Source organism: Hipposideros armiger, unplaced genomic scaffold (genome assembly GCF_001890085.2).
Source record: "Hipposideros armiger isolate ML-2016 unplaced genomic scaffold, ASM189008v1 scaffold_25, whole genome shotgun sequence".
Lineage (NCBI taxonomy): Eukaryota > Metazoa > Chordata > Mammalia > Chiroptera > Hipposideridae > Hipposideros > Hipposideros armiger.
Genome location: NW_017731375.1, coordinates 5,574,069 through 5,593,103, shown reverse-complemented (window position 1 = coordinate 5,593,103; position 19,035 = coordinate 5,574,069). Strand labels below are relative to the sequence as shown.

At 51.5% G+C, this 19,035-nt stretch overlaps 1 protein-coding gene across 1 annotated transcript in view; it reads left to right on the top strand.

The window, feature by feature from the left end:
- Positions 1-19,035, top strand: part of STK10 (serine/threonine kinase 10) — a 96,227-nt gene that overhangs the window by 5,496 nt on the left and 71,696 nt on the right. Inside the window, 1 exon segment of the mRNA XM_019635936.1 lies at positions 12,345-12,509. Within this exon segment, the coding sequence (XP_019491481.1) occupies positions 12,345-12,509 (165 nt within the window).

Here is a 19,035-nt window from a genome sequence, read left to right as displayed (position 1 = left end):
CTGGCCCTCTTTTCTGTCTCTTCTCCTTTCTCTCTGCTTTCCCCTTTGCTACAATTTTTTTCTTCCTTCCCCCATAGCTTCCTTGTTTATTTTCTTATTAACAGGCTATACCAGATCCAGAATTCAGGCCCTGAGACTCAAGGGTTAACCACGATGCTGGTGACTCAAGAGTTAACTAACCAGCCTCTGCCTAGTGGGGAAGGAGGATAGAGCCACTGAGGAGCTGAAGGAACCACCACCCTCTTCTGCCTCAGGACCTTTGCACTTGCCGTGGCTTCTACCTGCCACTCTGTTTCTTTGACTCTGTATAGCTGGGGCTCCTTCCTATCCTCTGGGTCTCAACTCACATGCCCCCTCCTCAGGGAGGCCTGCCCTGATCACGGTGACAACTCCCTGCTAATTTCTTTCAGAGGTCCTGTCACAAACTGGAATTCTCTTGTGTGCCACCTTATTTATTTTCTTTCCTTTCTGGAAGAGGTAAGGTCCCCTAGGACGGGGAATTACTCATCTTTTGTGGACAACAGGGCCTGGTCATGAAAGGCTTAGTTCATTTCTGCTGAATGAATGAATGAATGATGAAGGAGTGAGTGCCAAACCCAGCTTCCTCCGGGTCTAGGCAGGCCCAGCCATGCGATTATGAGTGCCGGCTGGCCCCGGGATCAGTTTGGAGCTCTCGCCTCACTTCACTGCCTACTTGCTGTGTGATCTTGGGAAAGTCACCTCACCTCTCTGAGCCTCAGTATGTTTAGCTGTAAAATGATCAAAATAGTGTTTCCCTCAGAGAGTTTGTGAAGATTGAGAGCTGTGGCCAGCCCTGGACATGGTGCCCAGCACAGAGGAAGGAGAAGTGAATGTGACTATTGTCATCATTGTGATGATGATTATTTCTGTGGGTCGACTAGATTGTCGGGCTTCCTGAGGGCCGGCAGAGGCAGATACCCAGGAGGCCACTCCTGGCTCGACGCAGGTGTGTGGGGTTCCTAGGGATCAGCCGAAAGCTCACTGCTCTGGCTTGTTACCGGGATAATCATGATTCAGTGAAGATGAAGGCTCCAGCCAGCCTTTGAGAAGCTCACTGCCAGGGGTGGGCAGACTCAGCTCTGTGCCTGCCCCGCGGCCAGTCAGTCAGTCCAGGGTAGCTGAGGCCGCTCTGGGTGGCTAGAAGAGCACATGAATGCCCTGCGGGGAGAAGCCAGCGTTGGCACCTCACCTCTCTTCACCCTCCTTCCTGGAAAGCTCCAGCCTGCCTTGTCGGGCAGCCCAGGCCCAGTCCTTGGCCCCCTGAGGCAGCGGCCAACATCAAGGTTGGCTTTGCCAGCTGAGGCAGTGACCCTGTCACAGCAGGCCTCCCTGTTAGTCCTGAGACTCTTTCTGCCTCGGCTTTGCCTCTCAGTGGGCTCTGGTGCCAGGCAGGGGTGGCCTGAGTTCTTTCTCAAGCCTCCTTCCTCCAGCACCCTCACCCGCCCCACCCCCACTTTGAGGTGACAGGAAACCCATCGCTGGGGCTGAGGAGAGGTGACGGGTGTGCTTCTTCCTTAATGAGGGAGCTGGGCCCGTGCCCACCTCCGGCCTGTCTGCAGGACCATCCCCCGACCAGCCAAGTGCACCTCGGAAGACCCTGAAGCACCCACACCTCCTACAAGAGTCCCGCCTCGCGGGCCCTTGACTTGGTGATGCTCTTCTCCCCCCAAGTCCTACCTCAGCCATTGTTTTGCAGCGTGACCTTGGGCACGTGACGTCACCCCTCGGATCCTCAGTTTCCTTTTCTGCAAATGGGGATAACACAAGACCTCTCACAAGTGGGACATAGGTGTGTTGGGACATAGGTGTGTTTGCACCTGCAATCCTACAAGGAGGTGCCCAGGGACACGGCAGGACTGGCTGAACTCAGCTTCACCTCTAAATTATATCCAGTGTGAGCGAGGACACAGGGAGGAGTACCCGCCTGTGTGACCAGTGGGTATAAAGTGGCCCGGCCATTTGGAGAGCTACCTGGCAACAGGTCAGTCAAGGCCCAGGCTTTTGGATGCAGCACCACGTGACCGGTGTAGCACGGCCCAACAGTGGGGGATTGGTCAGCCTGTGACCACCAGTCAGTGGAATAGTCAGCAGCTGTTGCAGACGATGGTGTGGGAGCATTTTGTGATCCAAAGGGCTGGCCATGACATGCTGCTAAGTACAAGGGAAATGCGAGGTCAGTGTGTACAGTTTATCCCGTTTTATGAAGCATGGAAAAATGTATTCGTGGGGAGAGAGAGAGAGAGCGAGACAATACTGAGCGAATGTTTGTGGGGCGCTTACTAGTATGGTCCAGCCCTGTTCTAAGCATCTTTCACATATTAACTCATTGAATGTTTGCAACAGCCTGCGAGGCATGAAGTACTAACATCTTTCTTGTACAGAGGAGGAAAGTGAGGGACAGAGGGGCCTCCTCCGTCCCCTGGGGTCATACAGCTGGGAAGTGTTAGGGGTGGATTACCAGACAAATCTGGGTCCATCTGCATGAGGAATACTGGGAGGAGGTGCCAGAGGGATGGGTGGGGGTGGGGTCCTTCTTTGTATCATTATGTTTTGAAGATTCTCTTTAATGAGCACATTGCTTTATAGAATAATAAAAAACAGGACGAGGCCTTAATCTCTGAGGTTTGGGGACTGCCAAGAAGGCAGGCCTGCTAAGAGCTCACATTCCCCAAAGTTGTGGCGAAGATTGAGGAGGTAAAGCCTAAAGGTGCCTGGATGGTGCGGGGAGTGGAGGGGACCCTGGATCAGGGGGCGTCCTTCTCTCCTTCCTGATTACGTTGACCCCGGGCCACCCTCCTGCCATGACTCAGCACACATCCTCCTCTGGCTCGAGGGAGCCTGGGAAAGGTGGGAACAGTGGCCCTGAGGAGGCGGGGCCCACGTCGCCTTTTTCACCTCCTTTATCAGTGATATGCAGGCTTGGATTTCCCATCACTTTTGAAGAGCTGAGATCTGTGGGCTCCCACATCCCCGCCAAGTTGGACAGGCTGCCCTGGTTTTCGGCCAAGGCCATGACGTGATACCTTTGGGGCCAATCCTGTTTGGGTTTTCGTTTTTTATTTGCCGGCCCAGAAGGATTTTGAGGCTCGGCCTTTCCCCACTGTGCCAGGATGGCTTGCCAGGCGTCTTCTCCCCGAGGGAGAGAGTATTAAATGCCGTCTTTGGAGGCCGTGTCATTCCTCTGCTTTTGTGCTTCATAATCTTTGTCATTCTTAAGTGTCGCTTGTTCTGAAACTTAGCCGTTTCACAGAGCTGAGACTTGGCCCTGGCGATTGGTGATGGTTTCTGTCCACTTAGCAGGGCTCGTTAACTGTGTATGTTCTGGCCCCATCACAGCCTTTGGCTTCTCCAACGCAAAGAGGCCCGGCTTCAAAAACCGAACAGCTATAGGTTCAGGAATCTAAATGTGTTGAGGAGAAAATGGACTTCTTGTCACTTTACTTTCTCTTATGTGGAGGACCTCGTTTCTCTCTGTTTGCAAGTAGGTACAAACCAGTTTGTTTATTCATTCATCTATCCACCCGCCCATCCATCCATCATCCATCCATCCATCCATCCATCCACCATCCTCCCATGTATCCATCCTTCCATATACCCTCCCATCCTTCCACCCACCCACCCACCGTCCCATCCATCCATCCACTCACCCACCCGCCCTCTCATTCACCCACTCACCCACCCTCTCATTCATCCATCCACTCACCCACCCACCTGTCTGCCCACCCATCCTCCCACCTGGCCACTTACCCACCCTCCCATGCTCCCATCTGTCCCCTGGCTGTCCTGTGCCAGGCTCCGTGGAGTTGACGAAAATGAGTCAGACCCGGGCTTAGCCTTTCGGAGCTCACAACCAGGTCAGAGAGAGAACCTGTGAGCACACATGACCGTGGCACCAGGAGGTCTGCAACGAAAGCCCTAACAGAAATTCTAGTGTGGGGGTGGGAAGGGGTCCTGGGAGCATTCCATGGGGCAGGCCCTGTGTGAGTTAGAATTTATAGGAAGGCTAAACACAGGTGTGGGAAGGGCACTCCAGGTGGAGAAAGCGCTTAAAGAAAGGCATAGAAGTAGGAAGCAGGAGAACAGGGGCCGTAGCATGGGGCGGACATGGGGAGGTAGTGGAACCTTGGAAAAGTAGACGGAGCCAAAAAACACCAGGGCCGCGAGGGCTGGGCCAGCGAGTTTGGGCTTTATCGTGTCAGCAACAGGGAGCCATTGAAGGTTCCTCCTAGGCGTGTTTCTGGTTGAAGGCAGTAGAGGGAGAGGTGGGGGAGGAGGACTGGCACACACAGCCTCTGGGGGGCAGGAGACCCCTGGAGATGTTTCTTCTTCTGGGCTCCTAAGGAGAAAGAGCACTGGGCAGAGAGCCAGACCCGAGTTTGAATCCTGACAGCCACTTCCTAGCTGTGTGACCTGGGACAAGTCGCCTCCACCTGGGCCTTCATTCCCTCTTCAATAGAAGGAGGTGGTAGGACCTGTGCGTACCTCATGCACCTGTGCTGGAGTAAGGTGGGGTGCTCGTTATCCTGCCTCAAGAGACCCCAGGAGCCTTGGCAGGCATTTTTTTATCCTTAGGCCCACAAGGAGTTGAGCCAATGGAAGGCCGGGCTGGGGTGCATACGTGGCTCCACTCCACGACTGACTCCTGCCTGCCCGCCAGGGGCACTTCGGGAGTCTGAACCCAAGGCCGCATTGGCCGCCAGCTTCTGTGTTTGCCACCCTCACACCACTCTGCTTGAGTTTACGTTGGGCCCTTCCCCTGCACGTAGCCAGCTCGGCTGTGACCTTGGTTCCCTCTGGGGCCAGATTTCCACCCTCCTTCATAGAGTCCAAGCCTGTCCTACAATTGGCAACAGTCGTCACCGTGCAGGGTCACCACAGCTGTTTATTATGGGACACAGACCAAGCCCTTTCTTGATTCCAGTGGCCTGAACCGCATTTGACACATGCCTGGCACAGCTGTCCACAATCAAGCGGATGGGGAAATAGAAACCGTTAGCCTTGACTGCTCTGTTCTTTGGCTCTGACCCACACACCCAGGCTGCTCATCTGACAGGTCAGCTGCGAGCCGTCCCTCACGCCCGCTGCCCAGCCAGGCTGCTAGGAGACCTTGCGAGCAAGCGGTCGCCGTCTGAGGCTCTACCCAGTCTGTGCTTAGCCCTTTGTTTCTTCCTAGAAAAAGAAATACCTGTTCCTGAGGCGGGGTCTGGGACATGGGAGTGAGTTTTAGGTGTTCCCTCACTCACTTCTGTGAGAAAGCGTTTTCTGCCAGGTGCAGCCTCTTGTGCAAAGCTGCCTACTAGAACTTTCTGTGGGGATGGAGTGTTTTGTATCTGCTTGATTTAATATGGAAGCCACTAACCACATGTGGCTATTAAGCAGCTGAAAGCTGACTGGTGCAACCAGGACCCTGCACACTTAATTTCATGTAATTTAAGTAGCCACAGTGTGGCCAGTTGCTACCCTATTGGACTGCACAGCACAAGTGGGTTCCTGAGAGGACAGATACGGTCAGGATGAAGTGGTCACTTTCTGGGCACCAGCCCCAGTCTGTCCTCGCCGGAACCCCTGTGGATAATTGCCAGGTGTCATGGGGTGAAACTTACTTCTATAAACTACTTGCATTTCTTAGGCTGTGTTTTCAGCTCGTCCCTATCCATAGGCCCACAGTTTTCCCAGTTATAACTTACCTATAATTTTATTATCCTGCTTATTATTGTTGACTTATTATGGCTTAGTTGTTATTTTCTCATTACTTTATCATCTTCCTACTTAGCATTGTAAAGGGTCGCTTGATACCCCACCAGGTTAATTTCGTCACTGTCTTACAGTGGAACATTAAGGTGATTTCCACTTTTTTGCCATTATTTTGGACTAATGTGAACATGATCTTGGTACATTTTTTTTTTTTTTGGGTTGTGTTTTTGGGAATTATGTCCTGACCTTGAAGTCTCAGGCAGGAGGCTTAAAAGGTATTTTCAAGGCTCTTAAAACCTATTGCTAATTTTTGTCTTTAAAAGATGGAATCTGTTTATATTCTAGTCAGTGACGAGCACCCGTTTTACCACCCGTTTTGTCACCAGCACAGGAGCTTGCATTATTCCTTGTTTTGTTGATTGAAAGGGTAAGAAGATCCTCTCCGCTTTTTTGGAGGCAGGTTCTTTTGGCAGAAGGACCCCATGGTTCCTGTTTGCCTGTGGCCCGTTAGTGACCATCGTGGGTTATCAGCAGCCCCCCTCCCCGCCCCCCGCAGAGGTCTCAGTGAAGGGCCGCGTGCACTTGGGAGTGAAGGTGGCCTTTGGTCCACATGTGTCGTGTGGAGAAGTACTTCCACATGTACGTGCTGTTTGCTGGAACGCCCCCAGAGATGGGGAGCTAATTTCCTTTCTGGCGGTCGGTGGCACAAGCCCAGAAGGGAGTTAGTTCATGGCTCACAGATCTGAGACGTCTAAGGCCAGACCTGGCCTTTAGGAACAGCTGGCTCCAGGTGTCCGCAGACCCTCAGCCTCGGCCCTCACCTGCGTGTGGGCCCTGCCTGCCTGGCCTTGGCTTCGTCCTCAGGCAGGCCCTCAGCAGGAGTGGCAAGAGGGGCCGAAGACCCTCCAGCTTTCCGTTCTAGCAGTGAACCCCGGAGAAAGAAAAAGCCTTTTTCCCAGTAACTTCAGCAAGAAAAAACCAAAACAAACCAAAAAGCCACCGAGGTACAACCCTTTTGGCCTGCCTTGGGTCCCATGTGCGTGTCTGAACCACGGGCTGTGACTGACGGTCGGGACCGACTGGCTGGGCCTGGGCCAGGCGAGCTCAGCCCCTCAGGCCTCCCTTGCACCTCGTGAGGGGGAGCTGGTTCCCGAAGGAAGCTGGAGCAGTGACTCCTCAGGGGGCATGGGTGCTGCTGCTAAGGTTCAGCTCCTGGCTGCTCCACCGGCCCCCAGGCCAGGACCAGTCCCGGGCAGCCCTTTCGCTCCTGCCGTTCTCACTGACTCGGCTTGAGGCAGGCAGCCTGTTCTGCAGGGAAGGCACTGTCACAGCTTGGACACTGCTCACTGCATGCACCTTGGTGCACTGTGCTTCCTCATCTGCAGAGTGGGGTCGGGGAGTTGGGCTTTAGGAGTGGTGGCTAATGTTCTTTCTGGTGCCTAAGTTCTGTGATACCAGCTAGTTCCCCAGTGATCAGCCTGCAGCCAGGAGGGAAGGGGAGGGGGGGGCCTGGGGGCTGTCCCCAACTGGCTGCCACTGTGTGGTTGACTTTCAGGAAGCCGGCAGCCCCTGCCTGGGCTGGTTGGGCCCCGTGGGTGGGGCAGGGCTCCCTCCTAGCAGGGAGGGCTGTCCCCACCTCCTCCAGGCTGGGCCCTGCGCCACACAAGGGGGGGGATTGTTCCCACAGCGGTGCCTGGGCCAGAAAACACAGTGGCCGCTGTGTGTCTGCTCTCAAGGGTGTGGGCTGAGGCGTCAGTCACTGCCGGCCAGCAGGGCTGGGTGAGAGCTCCCCCATCCTTCGCTGGACCCCAGCCCTGCCTCGGCTGGTGGGAGAAATGGACGTCAGAGGCCACAGAGAGCCACTTGTTCTTTATGAACCTCCCTGCCTGTCACCTCCTACGGGTGGCCCTTCCACTTGGACCACCCTTAGCTTTTCAAGATCTGCCCATTCCCCAAGATGCCCTCACATCAGACCAGAGATCTTGGGCATCATTTTCTCCACCCTCCTACTGTGCAGAGAGGGAAATTGAGGCCCAGAGAGGGCTTTTGTAGAATTTACAGGCACCTCTGGCAAAGTGGTCAGGAGCACGGACTTCGAAGTCACACAGGCATGAATCCAACCCCCAGCCCTGTTATTTACCTGCTGTGTGACCTTGGGCAAGTGACTTGACCTCTCTGAGCATGAGTTCTCTTGCATAAAAGACGAGGCTCTTAATAGCAGCACCTCCCTGGTGTAAAAATTAATGGAGGGGATCAAACAGTGTCTTCTCGTGCCCTCTACACTCTGCTGCTTCAGTTCCAGGCTCAGCGAGTTTCATTTTCAGGCTCCCCTTGCGGGCAGGATGGCCCAGCAGCCCTAGGCCTGCCTCAGGCAGTCTGGAGGCTAGAAGTACAGCAGGGTTTGGGTCTATCTCATGGGTCTCAGCAGTGGTTCTGAGGTTGCATTTCATTGGCTGACTTGATGATGTCCCTATCCCTGAGCCCGTCACTGTGTTCTGATTGGCCAGGATGAGTCACCCACATGTAGAGATGGGGGTGGCACCTGCTCCATTGCTTGTTGGGGCCTGGGAATGAGGGTGGGTTAGTGCTGCTGCAGAAAAACCAGGGACAGGTGGATTATGTTATAGGAGGGCAGTGATTCCTACCCACAAAGGCCCCTCGAGGCAGCAACTGGCGTGTTCACTAGAAAAGTGCCTCACACTGACATGGGCTCAGTTGAATGAATGAATAGGGGATAAGCTGATTCCTGGCAGCCTAGAGGAGTCACGAGAACACTGGACTGGGCGTCAGGAGACGACCACAGGTCACAGTCCTGGGTGGTCCTGATACCTCCCTGAGGCTCAGTCTGCTCATCTGGGAAATGGGTGTGATGGTCAACCCTGCCTTAATGGCTTGTGGGGAAATACATTTCTGGTGGTTTCAGTAATTCACAGCTGTCAAACACGCTGTTGGCTGTGGTTGTCATGTATCTTTAGCAAAGGGAGATGAGCAGGGAACACCGGGTACTCGCTAGACGGGCCTGTGGGGAAGTGATTCAGAGCTCAGGCAGGCTTACATTGGGGTCCAGCCCTCACCCCTACCCCTTGCTGTGTGACCTGAACCTCTGAACCTCAGTTTCCTCATCTGTGAATTGGGATTGCTGATATTTTTCTCCAAGGGCTGGATGGACGATGAAGTGAGTGGCACACAGTGAGTGCTCAGGTACTGTTAGCTGTTTCTTCTTTTTTAATTAGCTTTTATTATGTCCTCTGGGGCCTCATGGTGATGGACTGCTGCCTCAAGCAGGCTTTTAAAGAATTTAAGTTTTGCCAAGTCCCTTTATGTGCCACAACTGCTGCTAAGCTCTTTCTGGCAGGCGCTGGGCTCTGTGAAATCTGAGCCAGGTGCTGGGCAATGCATGTACCTCCATGTGGACACAGGGGCCCTGCTGGAGGCTAGGCCCGCGGTCAGTGCTGCCTGTCAGGGTGGCGGGCAACCAGGTTTTGTGCAGCCTGGAAAAAATGTTCCCTGCCTGGGCCTCCCCCACCTCCAGGAAACCCTGGAAAAGGTGACATGCAACCTCCCTTCGCCAGCTCTCAGGAGTGAAAGGTGAGGGGTGGAGGGGTGGCCTTTGCCCTGCTCAACCCAGCCCCTTGCTGCTCTGGCCAGAGCTGGGAGACCACGGTCAAGGCCACACGGTAAGCCCTCCACCTTCTCTGTGAAGGAGCAAGTCTTAGCTGCTCTTCTGGGTTTGGAGAGGAGGCAGAGCTGAGGTGGTGAGTGATGTACAGTCTAAAAGGATGTTTTGTCGGTCCCCTGGTGGGACAGACAAAAATCAGAAAGAAATGAAAGGGCAGGTGCATAATCAGTTAAGAGCAACATTGGGGTGGGGGTGGGGGGCGGAGAGAGAGCACACCTGACTTCTCAGTCGATGGGGTTTTAAGGTGTCCTGAACAAGCTTTCAAAACTGAGTCTAGGGGAGAGGACCCCCACCCAGGTAGGGCCAAGTGAGCAGGGAGAATTCTAGGAAGAATTCTAGGACAAGGACTGACCCTGGGGAACGGCCTTCCCTGAACTGGGCTCCTGGGCCAGATGTGGATGGTTTCTGAGGCTCTGAACTTGGAAGGGACTGTGACGGAGGAAGAATGTGGATGCCAGCAGGACTGCCAGCATTCCAGATCCAGCTTTGTCACCAAAGTCGCTAGGGGACCCTGCCTCAGTGTCCTTATCTGTACATGAGATAAGAACTGCTGCATGGCAGGCTGGTGAGGAGATAAGTGAGCCCATGTTGACGTGTAGCCCAGTGTCCCGTGCAGAGTGGGCTCATGATAAATGTGGGACCCTGGGGACTTTGCAGCTCAATGAGCAGAAACATTTCTCCACACAGAAGAAGTGTACACATGAATGTAAACATTGCCTATTGGCATCGCTCCCTTCCAGAAGGCTCCCTGCTGAGGTTCAGCTGGCACGGGGTGGGGGTGGGGGTGGGGGTTTCTCTTCTGCAGGACCTTGAGCTCCTTGAGGCCAGGAGGTTTCTCTATCTCCTGTCGTGGGCGCCCTGTGCAGGGCTGGCTTGGGAGCACGTGTATCTGCTGGCGTCTGGTCTTGGAGGCTTTCAGTTCTGGAGTTGATAGGGAGACTTGAGACAGTATGGAACGTGCACAGAATCTTGAAAGTTAGGGGACCCACATTTAAATTCTGGTGCCGCTCCCCTGGTTCCAGTCACGTGACCTCTCTCAGCCTGGACTTGCCTGCCTGTAGAATGGTTACTGTGGTGATGACATGAGGTGATGTGAATGCCCACCGTCATCTATGGGGAGCTAGGTGCCGGGAGTGAATGGCCATGGGCGTTTCTAGTGGATCAGGTTGCAGAGTCGCCCTGTGAGGCGGGAGTGTTGTGTGCTGCTGTCCCCAGGGAGGCACCTCGGTGGGGACCAGCACGGCTGCCCATGGAGTCCAGGGCAGCCTCTTCACCCGTGCTTCCCAATTGATTGCTGTCCGAAGGCTCCAGATGCATGGCATGCTTTTAGGGCTCCTGTTGTAGGAAAGTGTGCTCTCTCTAAACACCGGAACCCGAGCAGCAGGGTGGGCGAATGCTCCCAGCAGCCCCTGAGGCTCACAGGACTGCCTGAGGGAACTGTGGGTTCTGCTCTCTTTTCCCAGACACCACCTCACCGTGGGTGGAATTGCTTGCACCACTCGCAGTTATTTCTCTCCCTTTCTCAGTTTTTTAAATTGTAAACTATGCACAACATAAAATTGACCATTTTAGCCACTTCTGAGTGTACAATTTAGGAGTATTCAGTACATTTACAGTGTTGTGCAACCTTCCCCACTGTCTATTTCCAGAACTTTTTCATCACCCCTTAAACAGGAACTCTGTGCCCGTGAAACACCGACTACCCGCTCCTCCCCCTGGCCCTGGTTACCTCTGTTCCACTTTCTGTCTCTCCGAATCTGGTTCCTCTGGGAACCTCTTGCACGTGGGATCCTACAGTGTTTGTCCTTTTGTGACTGACTTGTGTCACTTAGCATAATGTCCTCAGGTACATCCATGTTGTAGCGGGTGTCAGGATGTCCTTCCTGTTTAAGGCTGAATGATATTTCATTGAATGCACACGCCACAATTTGTTTATCCGTTCATCTGCTGGTGGTCACTTGGCTTGGTTCCACCTTTTGGCTCTTGTGAGTGACGCTGCTCTGGACACAGATATCTCTCGAATCCCTGCTTTCAGTTCTTTTGCATATATTCTTAGGAGTGGAAGTGCCGGGCCACGTGGTAGTTCTGTGTTTGACCTTTCGAGGACACGCCACGCTGTTCTCCACAGCGGAGCCACCGTGGTACATTCCCGCCAGCCGGGCACGAGGGTTCCAATTACTCTGTGTCATCACCAGCACTTATTTTCTGGTTTTTAAAAGAAATTATAGGCATCCTTGTAGGTGTGAAATTCTCTCGTTCTCTTTTGGATCAAATAAGAAAACAGTCGTTATGCCCACGTGCAGTGGATGGAGGAAGTATGTCAGTGTAACTAGTGGGCACTTCTTAAAACCCTTAGTCATTTTACTTACCATGTATATGGAATGATACAAATAAGTGCATGAAACATTCCTATTAACCTTTTAAAACAATATGGAGAGAATGGGTGCCCTTTGAATCGCTCCCGTCTCAGGCTCGCTCCCCGGCCTGCTGTCAGGCAGTGTCTTTCCAGAGTTTTCCTTGCATTATGTACATGTGAGCATTTATGAAAGCGTTGTTTCCCCATTTTTTTTTTTTTGGTATGAAAGTCATTGTATCACTTTTATTGTTCAGCGACTTGGATTTTTTACTGAACAACTCAACAGTCTTTCCAGGTTCGTATTTGTGGAGCTATGCTGTTCTTGTGTTTTCATTTATTTCATAGTATGGGCATGCTGTACTTTTCAAAAATACACATAATTATTGAACATAGAACATTCTTTCTCACGCGTGCTCCTCTGTGCTGGCGTCGTGAGCCGCACTGGCCATTGTCATGAACAGCGTATGTCCTGCTCCAGCCTCGCGGTCCCCAGCTGGACATCCGGCCTCCATTTCTACGAGGCTCTCTGCGCTGTTCCAGGGGGCAGCTTCCTGCCCAGCATGCCTTGCTGACCTCTGTGTCCCCACTTTGCAGGCCAAGAACAAGGAGTCGGGTGACTTGGCCGCTGCCAAAGTCATTGAGACCAAGAGTGAAGAAGAGCTGGAGGACTACATCATAGAGATCGAGATTCTGGCCACTTGCGACCACCCCTACATCGTGAAGCTCCTGGGGGCCTACTACTACGACGGGAAGCTGTGGGTAAGGGTGCCACCCTTCTGCCTGCCCCCTCTCTGCCCTCATGGTCCCGTGCTGAGGTCGTTAGTTTTTTCTCAGCATCTTCTTGGAGGGCAAAGGCTGGGGCAAGGAGAAGGTGAAGTAGCGGGGCTCTGGGTCCCCTTCCCTCTCCTTTGTGCAGACACTCCCCACTTCTGGGCTTGGGGACAGTGGTTCGGAGCAGGAAGGCACTCTAAAGCTCTCCTGCCTGGCCTCGAATCTCAGCTCTGCAGCTTATAAGTTGGATAACCTAGGCAAGGTCTTAGCTGCTCCTTGCCTCCATCTCTCTGTCTGTGAGATGGGGATGATAATACAACCTAGCTCATAGGGTTGTTACGGGGATGAAATGAGTTAATTCGTGGAAGGTGCTTAGCAGAGTACCTGGAAGGTGCTTAGCAGAGTACCTGGCACATGTCAGAGCGTGGTGAGTGGAGGCTGTTCTCTTATTTGCAGCAGTCGCAGTTAACCACTGCTGCTGTGGTTACCACACGGGGATTCCTTTCAATGGCGGTCCTTTAACATCCCCCCACTCTCTGTCTGCAACCTCATATTTTGATGTGCACAGTGAAGGTGCAGCTTCAAGCCCCATCTTCCAAACTTAGCATCACCTCTCAACTCCAGAGGCATCTGGAGTGCCCCCGTTTTCAGGGGACAAGCCTGCCCTTGCAGAATCTCTCCCCACTGGCACGCACCTAGTATGAATGCCTCTCAGTTTGTAAAACCCAAACTTCCCAGAAGGCTCCTGTCTCTCCAGATTTTTTTTTCAGCCAATGTTTCATATGTAAAACAATACATTTGTAGTGCCAAACTCAGTACATTTGTAACAAAATAATGTGTGGGGGAAGTCTCAAGGACATTTGGGATGCACTTGGGAGACTTGTCCAATCACAAGCAGACGTTTTGCAGAGGGAGTCGAGGCTGGGGGGCAGGAGTGGTGTGGGGGTGGGGGTGGGGCCTGGCTTCTGGAATGGTGCGGGAGCTGGGAGCAGGCAGACTCAGGTCACTGCTCACAGCACGGTTATTAACGATTTGGGGGTCAGGAGGGGACATTTGAAGCATTTTACCTCCTAGCATGCTCGTTTATTATGTATAGAGAGAGTGTTACTATGTTTTAGTTATATCTTAGGAAATTAGTGGGAAGTTTGGAGTTGACATGTAATACTCAATATGGGATAAGTTTCCACAGTGGTCTCTAAACTCGCCTTTGGTTCCTGAGGTAGCAGGATCTTTTTCTCAGATGAGACACAGATTTCTCTGTTAAGTCCCAGCAGTTCTGTTCCTAAAACTCAGGCATTCTGTGAAAAAAAGCCAAGTGGGGGTCTATTTCCCATTATTTTAAGTAGAAGAATTGTACCAGTACACCAGCATTTTCTGTCCCAGAGTTGTCACTTTTGGCTGGTATTTTCTCATCCAGGGCTGCTGCCACCACCAAACCCGTTTCTCAATGTCCTCTTTTGCAGCTGCCCCTACAGCGTGCATTGTTACCATGTAGCTCTTGAAAAGTGCCATCTCCTCATTTTGGGGACTTGGGATTTAGACATTGTGAAGTCAAGGAAGGTGGCACTAGACCTGGGTGGCTCAAAGCGGAGGAAGGGTTTCCAGCAGGGAGGACAGCATGGGCGTGAAAGGTAACGCATGTTGGGATAATGGGTCGACTAGGGTTCTGGTAGCACGTGGTAAGAGATGAGGGCAGTAAAGTAATTGGAGGCTGGGTTGTGTGGGGCCTTGAATGCCAAGGCAAAGGTTTGCACTTGATCTTTTAGATCGGTGGTTCTCAGAGTACAGTCCTCGGACCAGCAGCTGCACCTGGACCTTGTTAAAAATGCAGACTCTTAGGCTCCAGCCCGACCTGCTAAATCAGAAACTCTGGGGCGGGGTGGGTGCCCAACAATCTGTTCTAAGGAGCCTTCTAGGCGACCCTGCTGCTTTGAGAAATGATGTTTTAGGTAATGGGGACCCACTGGCAATTTCTCCAGGAGAGAGAGACATGTATTCTGTGTTTTAGAAAGAAATCATATTTGAGGGAGCAGGAGTAAAAGCATTGAAGAAGTGGTCAGAATAGACTAGGCCAGAAGCCAAAGGATGTGATGTGGGACCATTGTTTGATCAGGAAAGTCTTCAGAGGAAGGAACATTTGAACTGGATCTTGAAGGATGAATAGGAGCTCTCCAGAGGGAGATGAGACGGAAAGGCAGTCCAAATAGAGGGGCAGCGTGTGCAAGTGAGTGGACAGAAGTCTTGTTGTTCTGAGATGCAGGATTGAAGAATGCACCCACTTTTGGGGGTTTCCTTCTATGTGATGGTTCTTGGACGCATCTCGTGGTCAAGCCCAGACCTTTTGTGTGGTTCTGGGAGCCAGCTTTTCTGGGTGGGTGTCTTTGACAAAACCAGGCCAGGACCTGGGGTCTGTTCTCGGGAGCAGGGCTTTGGGATGAGAAATGGGCTATTGCCCAAGTATCTTGGGCCCCTTCCTGAGCCGTGGTACCCAGGGACAGACCTTTCCCCTGGATGGGCACAGGTCATTTACCACATCACCCACCAGCAATCTAACAAGATTAGCTTGTTTTCTTCCAGAATTTGTAATCTTAGAAAAATCCTTCTAGTGGTTTCTTATGACCACTTCTGCTTTTGGATATCAAATGGTGCAAGTGGTGGTGGGTAGAAACAGCCCAAATGTTTCTAGACCAGTACCACCCAACAGAAATATCATGTGAACCACAAATGTAATTGTAAATTTCCTCATAGCTACATTAAAAAAAGCAAAAAGAAACAAATGAAATTAACTTAAGTACTATAATTCACTTAACCTAGCATATCAAAAATATTATTATTCTGATATGTAATCAATATAAAAATGAGATAAGTTACTTTTTTTTTCATTCTAGGCCTTCAAATCCAGTGTGTGTTTTACAATTACAACACATCTCAATGAAGGAGCTAAATTCTCATCAGAAATCTAAATATAGTATTTAGATGTCATAAAATTGACCATTTATCATAAAATTGATCTATATTTAACATGTTATAAAATGTATAGTTGACAAAGTAGATTCATATCCCAATTTTTCCAACATTCTTAAATGTTTCCCAATAACAGGATCTAGTGTCAGTTTTTAAATTTAAGTTAATTAAAAGTGAATAAAATAGTAAATTTTCAACACTAGCCACTTTGGGCTAGTGGCTGCTGGTCAGTGCAGACAATGCAGCTGTGGTTGTACACACAGGCCCCCAAAAGGGGGTGCGTGCAGGAAACCCTGCTTTGACCTCATGAAGTTCCTCTGGTTTATAAAAGCCTCTGCCCCCAGCATCCCCCCTCCTCACCCCAGCCCTGAGCCAGATTTCTGTTTCTGGGAAGTCTTTGAGGGTTGGTTTCTTCCTACATGTATTATGGGAGTGAGAGAGAGTGGTATTTATGGCAAGTGGGAACCTACCAGCCCTCTGGGAAGAACAGCCCTGGTTTTGTAGCATCTGCCAGTTTCTGTGATGTAAATATTCCTGCCTCAGTCTATTTCAAGGTACAAAGGAGATTTCACTGACAGTTGGAAAGACCTCCATGACAGAGTGTTTCAGCCATACATATACAGTAGGTAACTTCAATAATACAGATAACAGGGCTGGCTGAGTTGGTTAAGAGTTGGCTTGGGAGCACAAGCTCTGAGCAGCAGGGCCGTCAGTTCGGATCCCACATGGGCCATTGACATTGAGCCCTCCACAGCTAAGATGGTGAACAACAGCTCGACCTGGAGCTGGGCTGCTGTGAGTCGCCGGGGACGGCATAGGCTGCAGTGGGGCTGCAGTGGTCTGCCATGAGCTACTGTGAGTGGCCGGCAGCCGGCGTGAGCCGCCATGAGCGGCTGTCCAATCGCTGGCGACCGATCTGCCTCGCCTGGGAAGAGTGCAATGATAATACCAACATGGGCCAGTGAAGCGACGTCCTCCACAACTAGACAGAAGAACAAAAGGACAGCAACTTGTCTGTTCCCCTCCCCTAGTTCCCCAATAAAATCTTAAAAAAAAAAATACAGATAACAGTAGAATGTGATAACATAATTAGGAGAGTGATGAATTTTGAGTATTTATCATCTTTTTTTTAAATAGAATTTTTCAAGCTAAAGGTTATATAACTTAATTTTTAATAATGGTTGTGTTTTTGTTTTTTTAATTTTTTATTGTGGAACAGCCATGGCCATTGGTTACGCATCGCTTTCATGCTACAATGGCATAGTTGACTCTCTTAGGGAGGGCGCAGCTCACAGTGGCCCATGTGAGGATCGAACCGGCAACCTTGGTGTTATCAGCACCACGCTCTAACCAGCTGAGCTAACCGGTCTCCCCAATAATGGTTGTGTTTTAACAACCAGCTTACAAAAATTCCTGACAATGTAACAGTTGGGTGTCACAAGCCAGTGACAGCAGGCTGCAGCGCCTACCCTGGAGCCAGACCACAGGAGTGCTGACTGAGCCACAGAGTGCTGTATGTAGCTGGGGTCACATAGCCAACCACTTATTTAAAAGATGAGACAACTGTGGGCCAGAGAGGGTCTGGGATTTACCCAGGGCCACACAGCAAATTAGTCACAAGGCCAGACATGCAGAAATCCTCAACGACCGTGAAAGAGCGACCCTGCTCATGTCACACTGCCCTAAGGAAAGCCCTTCTGCGGCTCTCTGTTGCCCTCAGAATACATTTGTTGACAAAAGAACGTCCAAACCTACAGAAAACTTTTGTAAGAGTTTAGCTGAGCCAAAATTTTGAGGACATGCCCGGAAGCAAAATCTCAATGGAATGAGAAAATGCTCCAGAGAGTGGCAGTTCCACAGCTCATTTTGTACATTTAGAATCAAAGGAGAGAAGATTAAGGAGGGTACATGAAATCTGTTGGTGGTAAATTAGGGGGGCAGGAGAAAGCCAAGAGGGGAAATCTCTGGGATTGGATGAAAAGTAACAGAGGCACATACTTCTTTTTTTTTTTTTTTGAAGATTTTATTGGGGATTTGGGGGAGGGGAACAGTGTTGGGGAATCGGGGGAGGGGAACAGACAAATTGCTGTCCTTTTGTTCTTCAGTCTAGTTGTGGAGGAAGTCGCTTCACTGGCCCATGTTGGCACCATCATTGTGCTCTTCCCGGGTGAGGCAGTTGCTCACTGGCCATTGGACGGCCACTCACGGAGACTCACGGCGGCTCACAGCAGCTCACAAAAGCTCACGCCTGCTGCCGGCCAGCCCCACTGCAGCCTACGCCATCGCCAGGGACTCACACAGCAGCCCAGCTCCAGGTCGAGCTGTTGTTCACCATCTTAGCTGTAGAGGGAGCAGCGTCACTGGCCCTCATGTGGAATCCGAACCGGGGCCCTGCTGCTCAGAGCTGGCGTCCCAAGCCAACTCCTGACCAACATGCCACTCAGCCAGCCTGACACATACTTTTTTTACATTGGTGGGTACAGGGTAGTGCATAACATTTACAGCACATAGAGATGGTATGTGGGGAACAAGATAACAATGAGGGGTTGGTTCTGTGGTCTCCTGCTCTGGTGCCTTGGTTGTGCCTTCGAGCAGTTTAGAAAAGAAGATTACTCTGACATTTCAAGGGTATGTTGCCCTAGGTGCATGAGGACAATGGACAGGGCCCACTTAAGGTAGAGATTGACCTTTGCTAAGGAAACTAGGAGCCTGGGATCTGACAACCTCCTGTGACCTGCCCAGTTAGGAATTTATGATCAGACCATCCCGTGCGGTTACTTTTGGTCACTGAGCTCGTCAGGCCTGCCGAGTCATCCCTGAGCTTGTGGGGTCTACTCTGTTACAGCCCTGCTCCTTGTTCACATGTTGTAGACCCATTGCCTGGTAAACAGGCTCATTGTAGTCTGCCACCTGTTGATCCCTTCCCAGGCCTCTCCTCTGGCTCATCTAAGCTGCTTTCAGATGACACCTCTAGGTCTTTGCTCATCAAGTGCCTTATTCCAGGCGGGGCCCTTCCCGTTGTTACCTGTGGACTTCCTTCATGAGGCCTTTTAAATTCTTCCCTGGTACTTCTAAGTGGAGGTTACCTCTTCCTCCTCTTCCCTCTGCTGCGTTTGTTTCTTTCATCCTATCAGTCTCGTTTTAGTGCATTGATGCGTCTTGGTGTCTCCTCCTGTAGTCAGGACCTGCCTTCATCCCACCGAGGGCTGGTCCAGGTAGGTCCCTCAAGGCAGCGGAGGCTGTTTGGAGCCAGCCCTGGCCTGGGGTGACTGAAGTCATGGGGGGACCTGCAGCCCACAGAGCATGCCTTGAAGCTGACATTGGCCTTGCTTTTGACCCAAGCAGTTCCCCAGCTATAGACAGAGCTTGCAGGGAGGAGGGGAGAACTTCTCCTGTTCTAAAGCTTTTCCTTTGGGTGGAAGCTGGAAGAGAAGTGAAGGTGGTTGTGGAGGCCTGCTCTTTCAGGCTGTGAGGATTTCAAAGTGCTTTCTGATTTGTTCCTGATCCCTGGTCTTGCTCAGCCTCTTTGACAGGACAGAAAACCCCGATG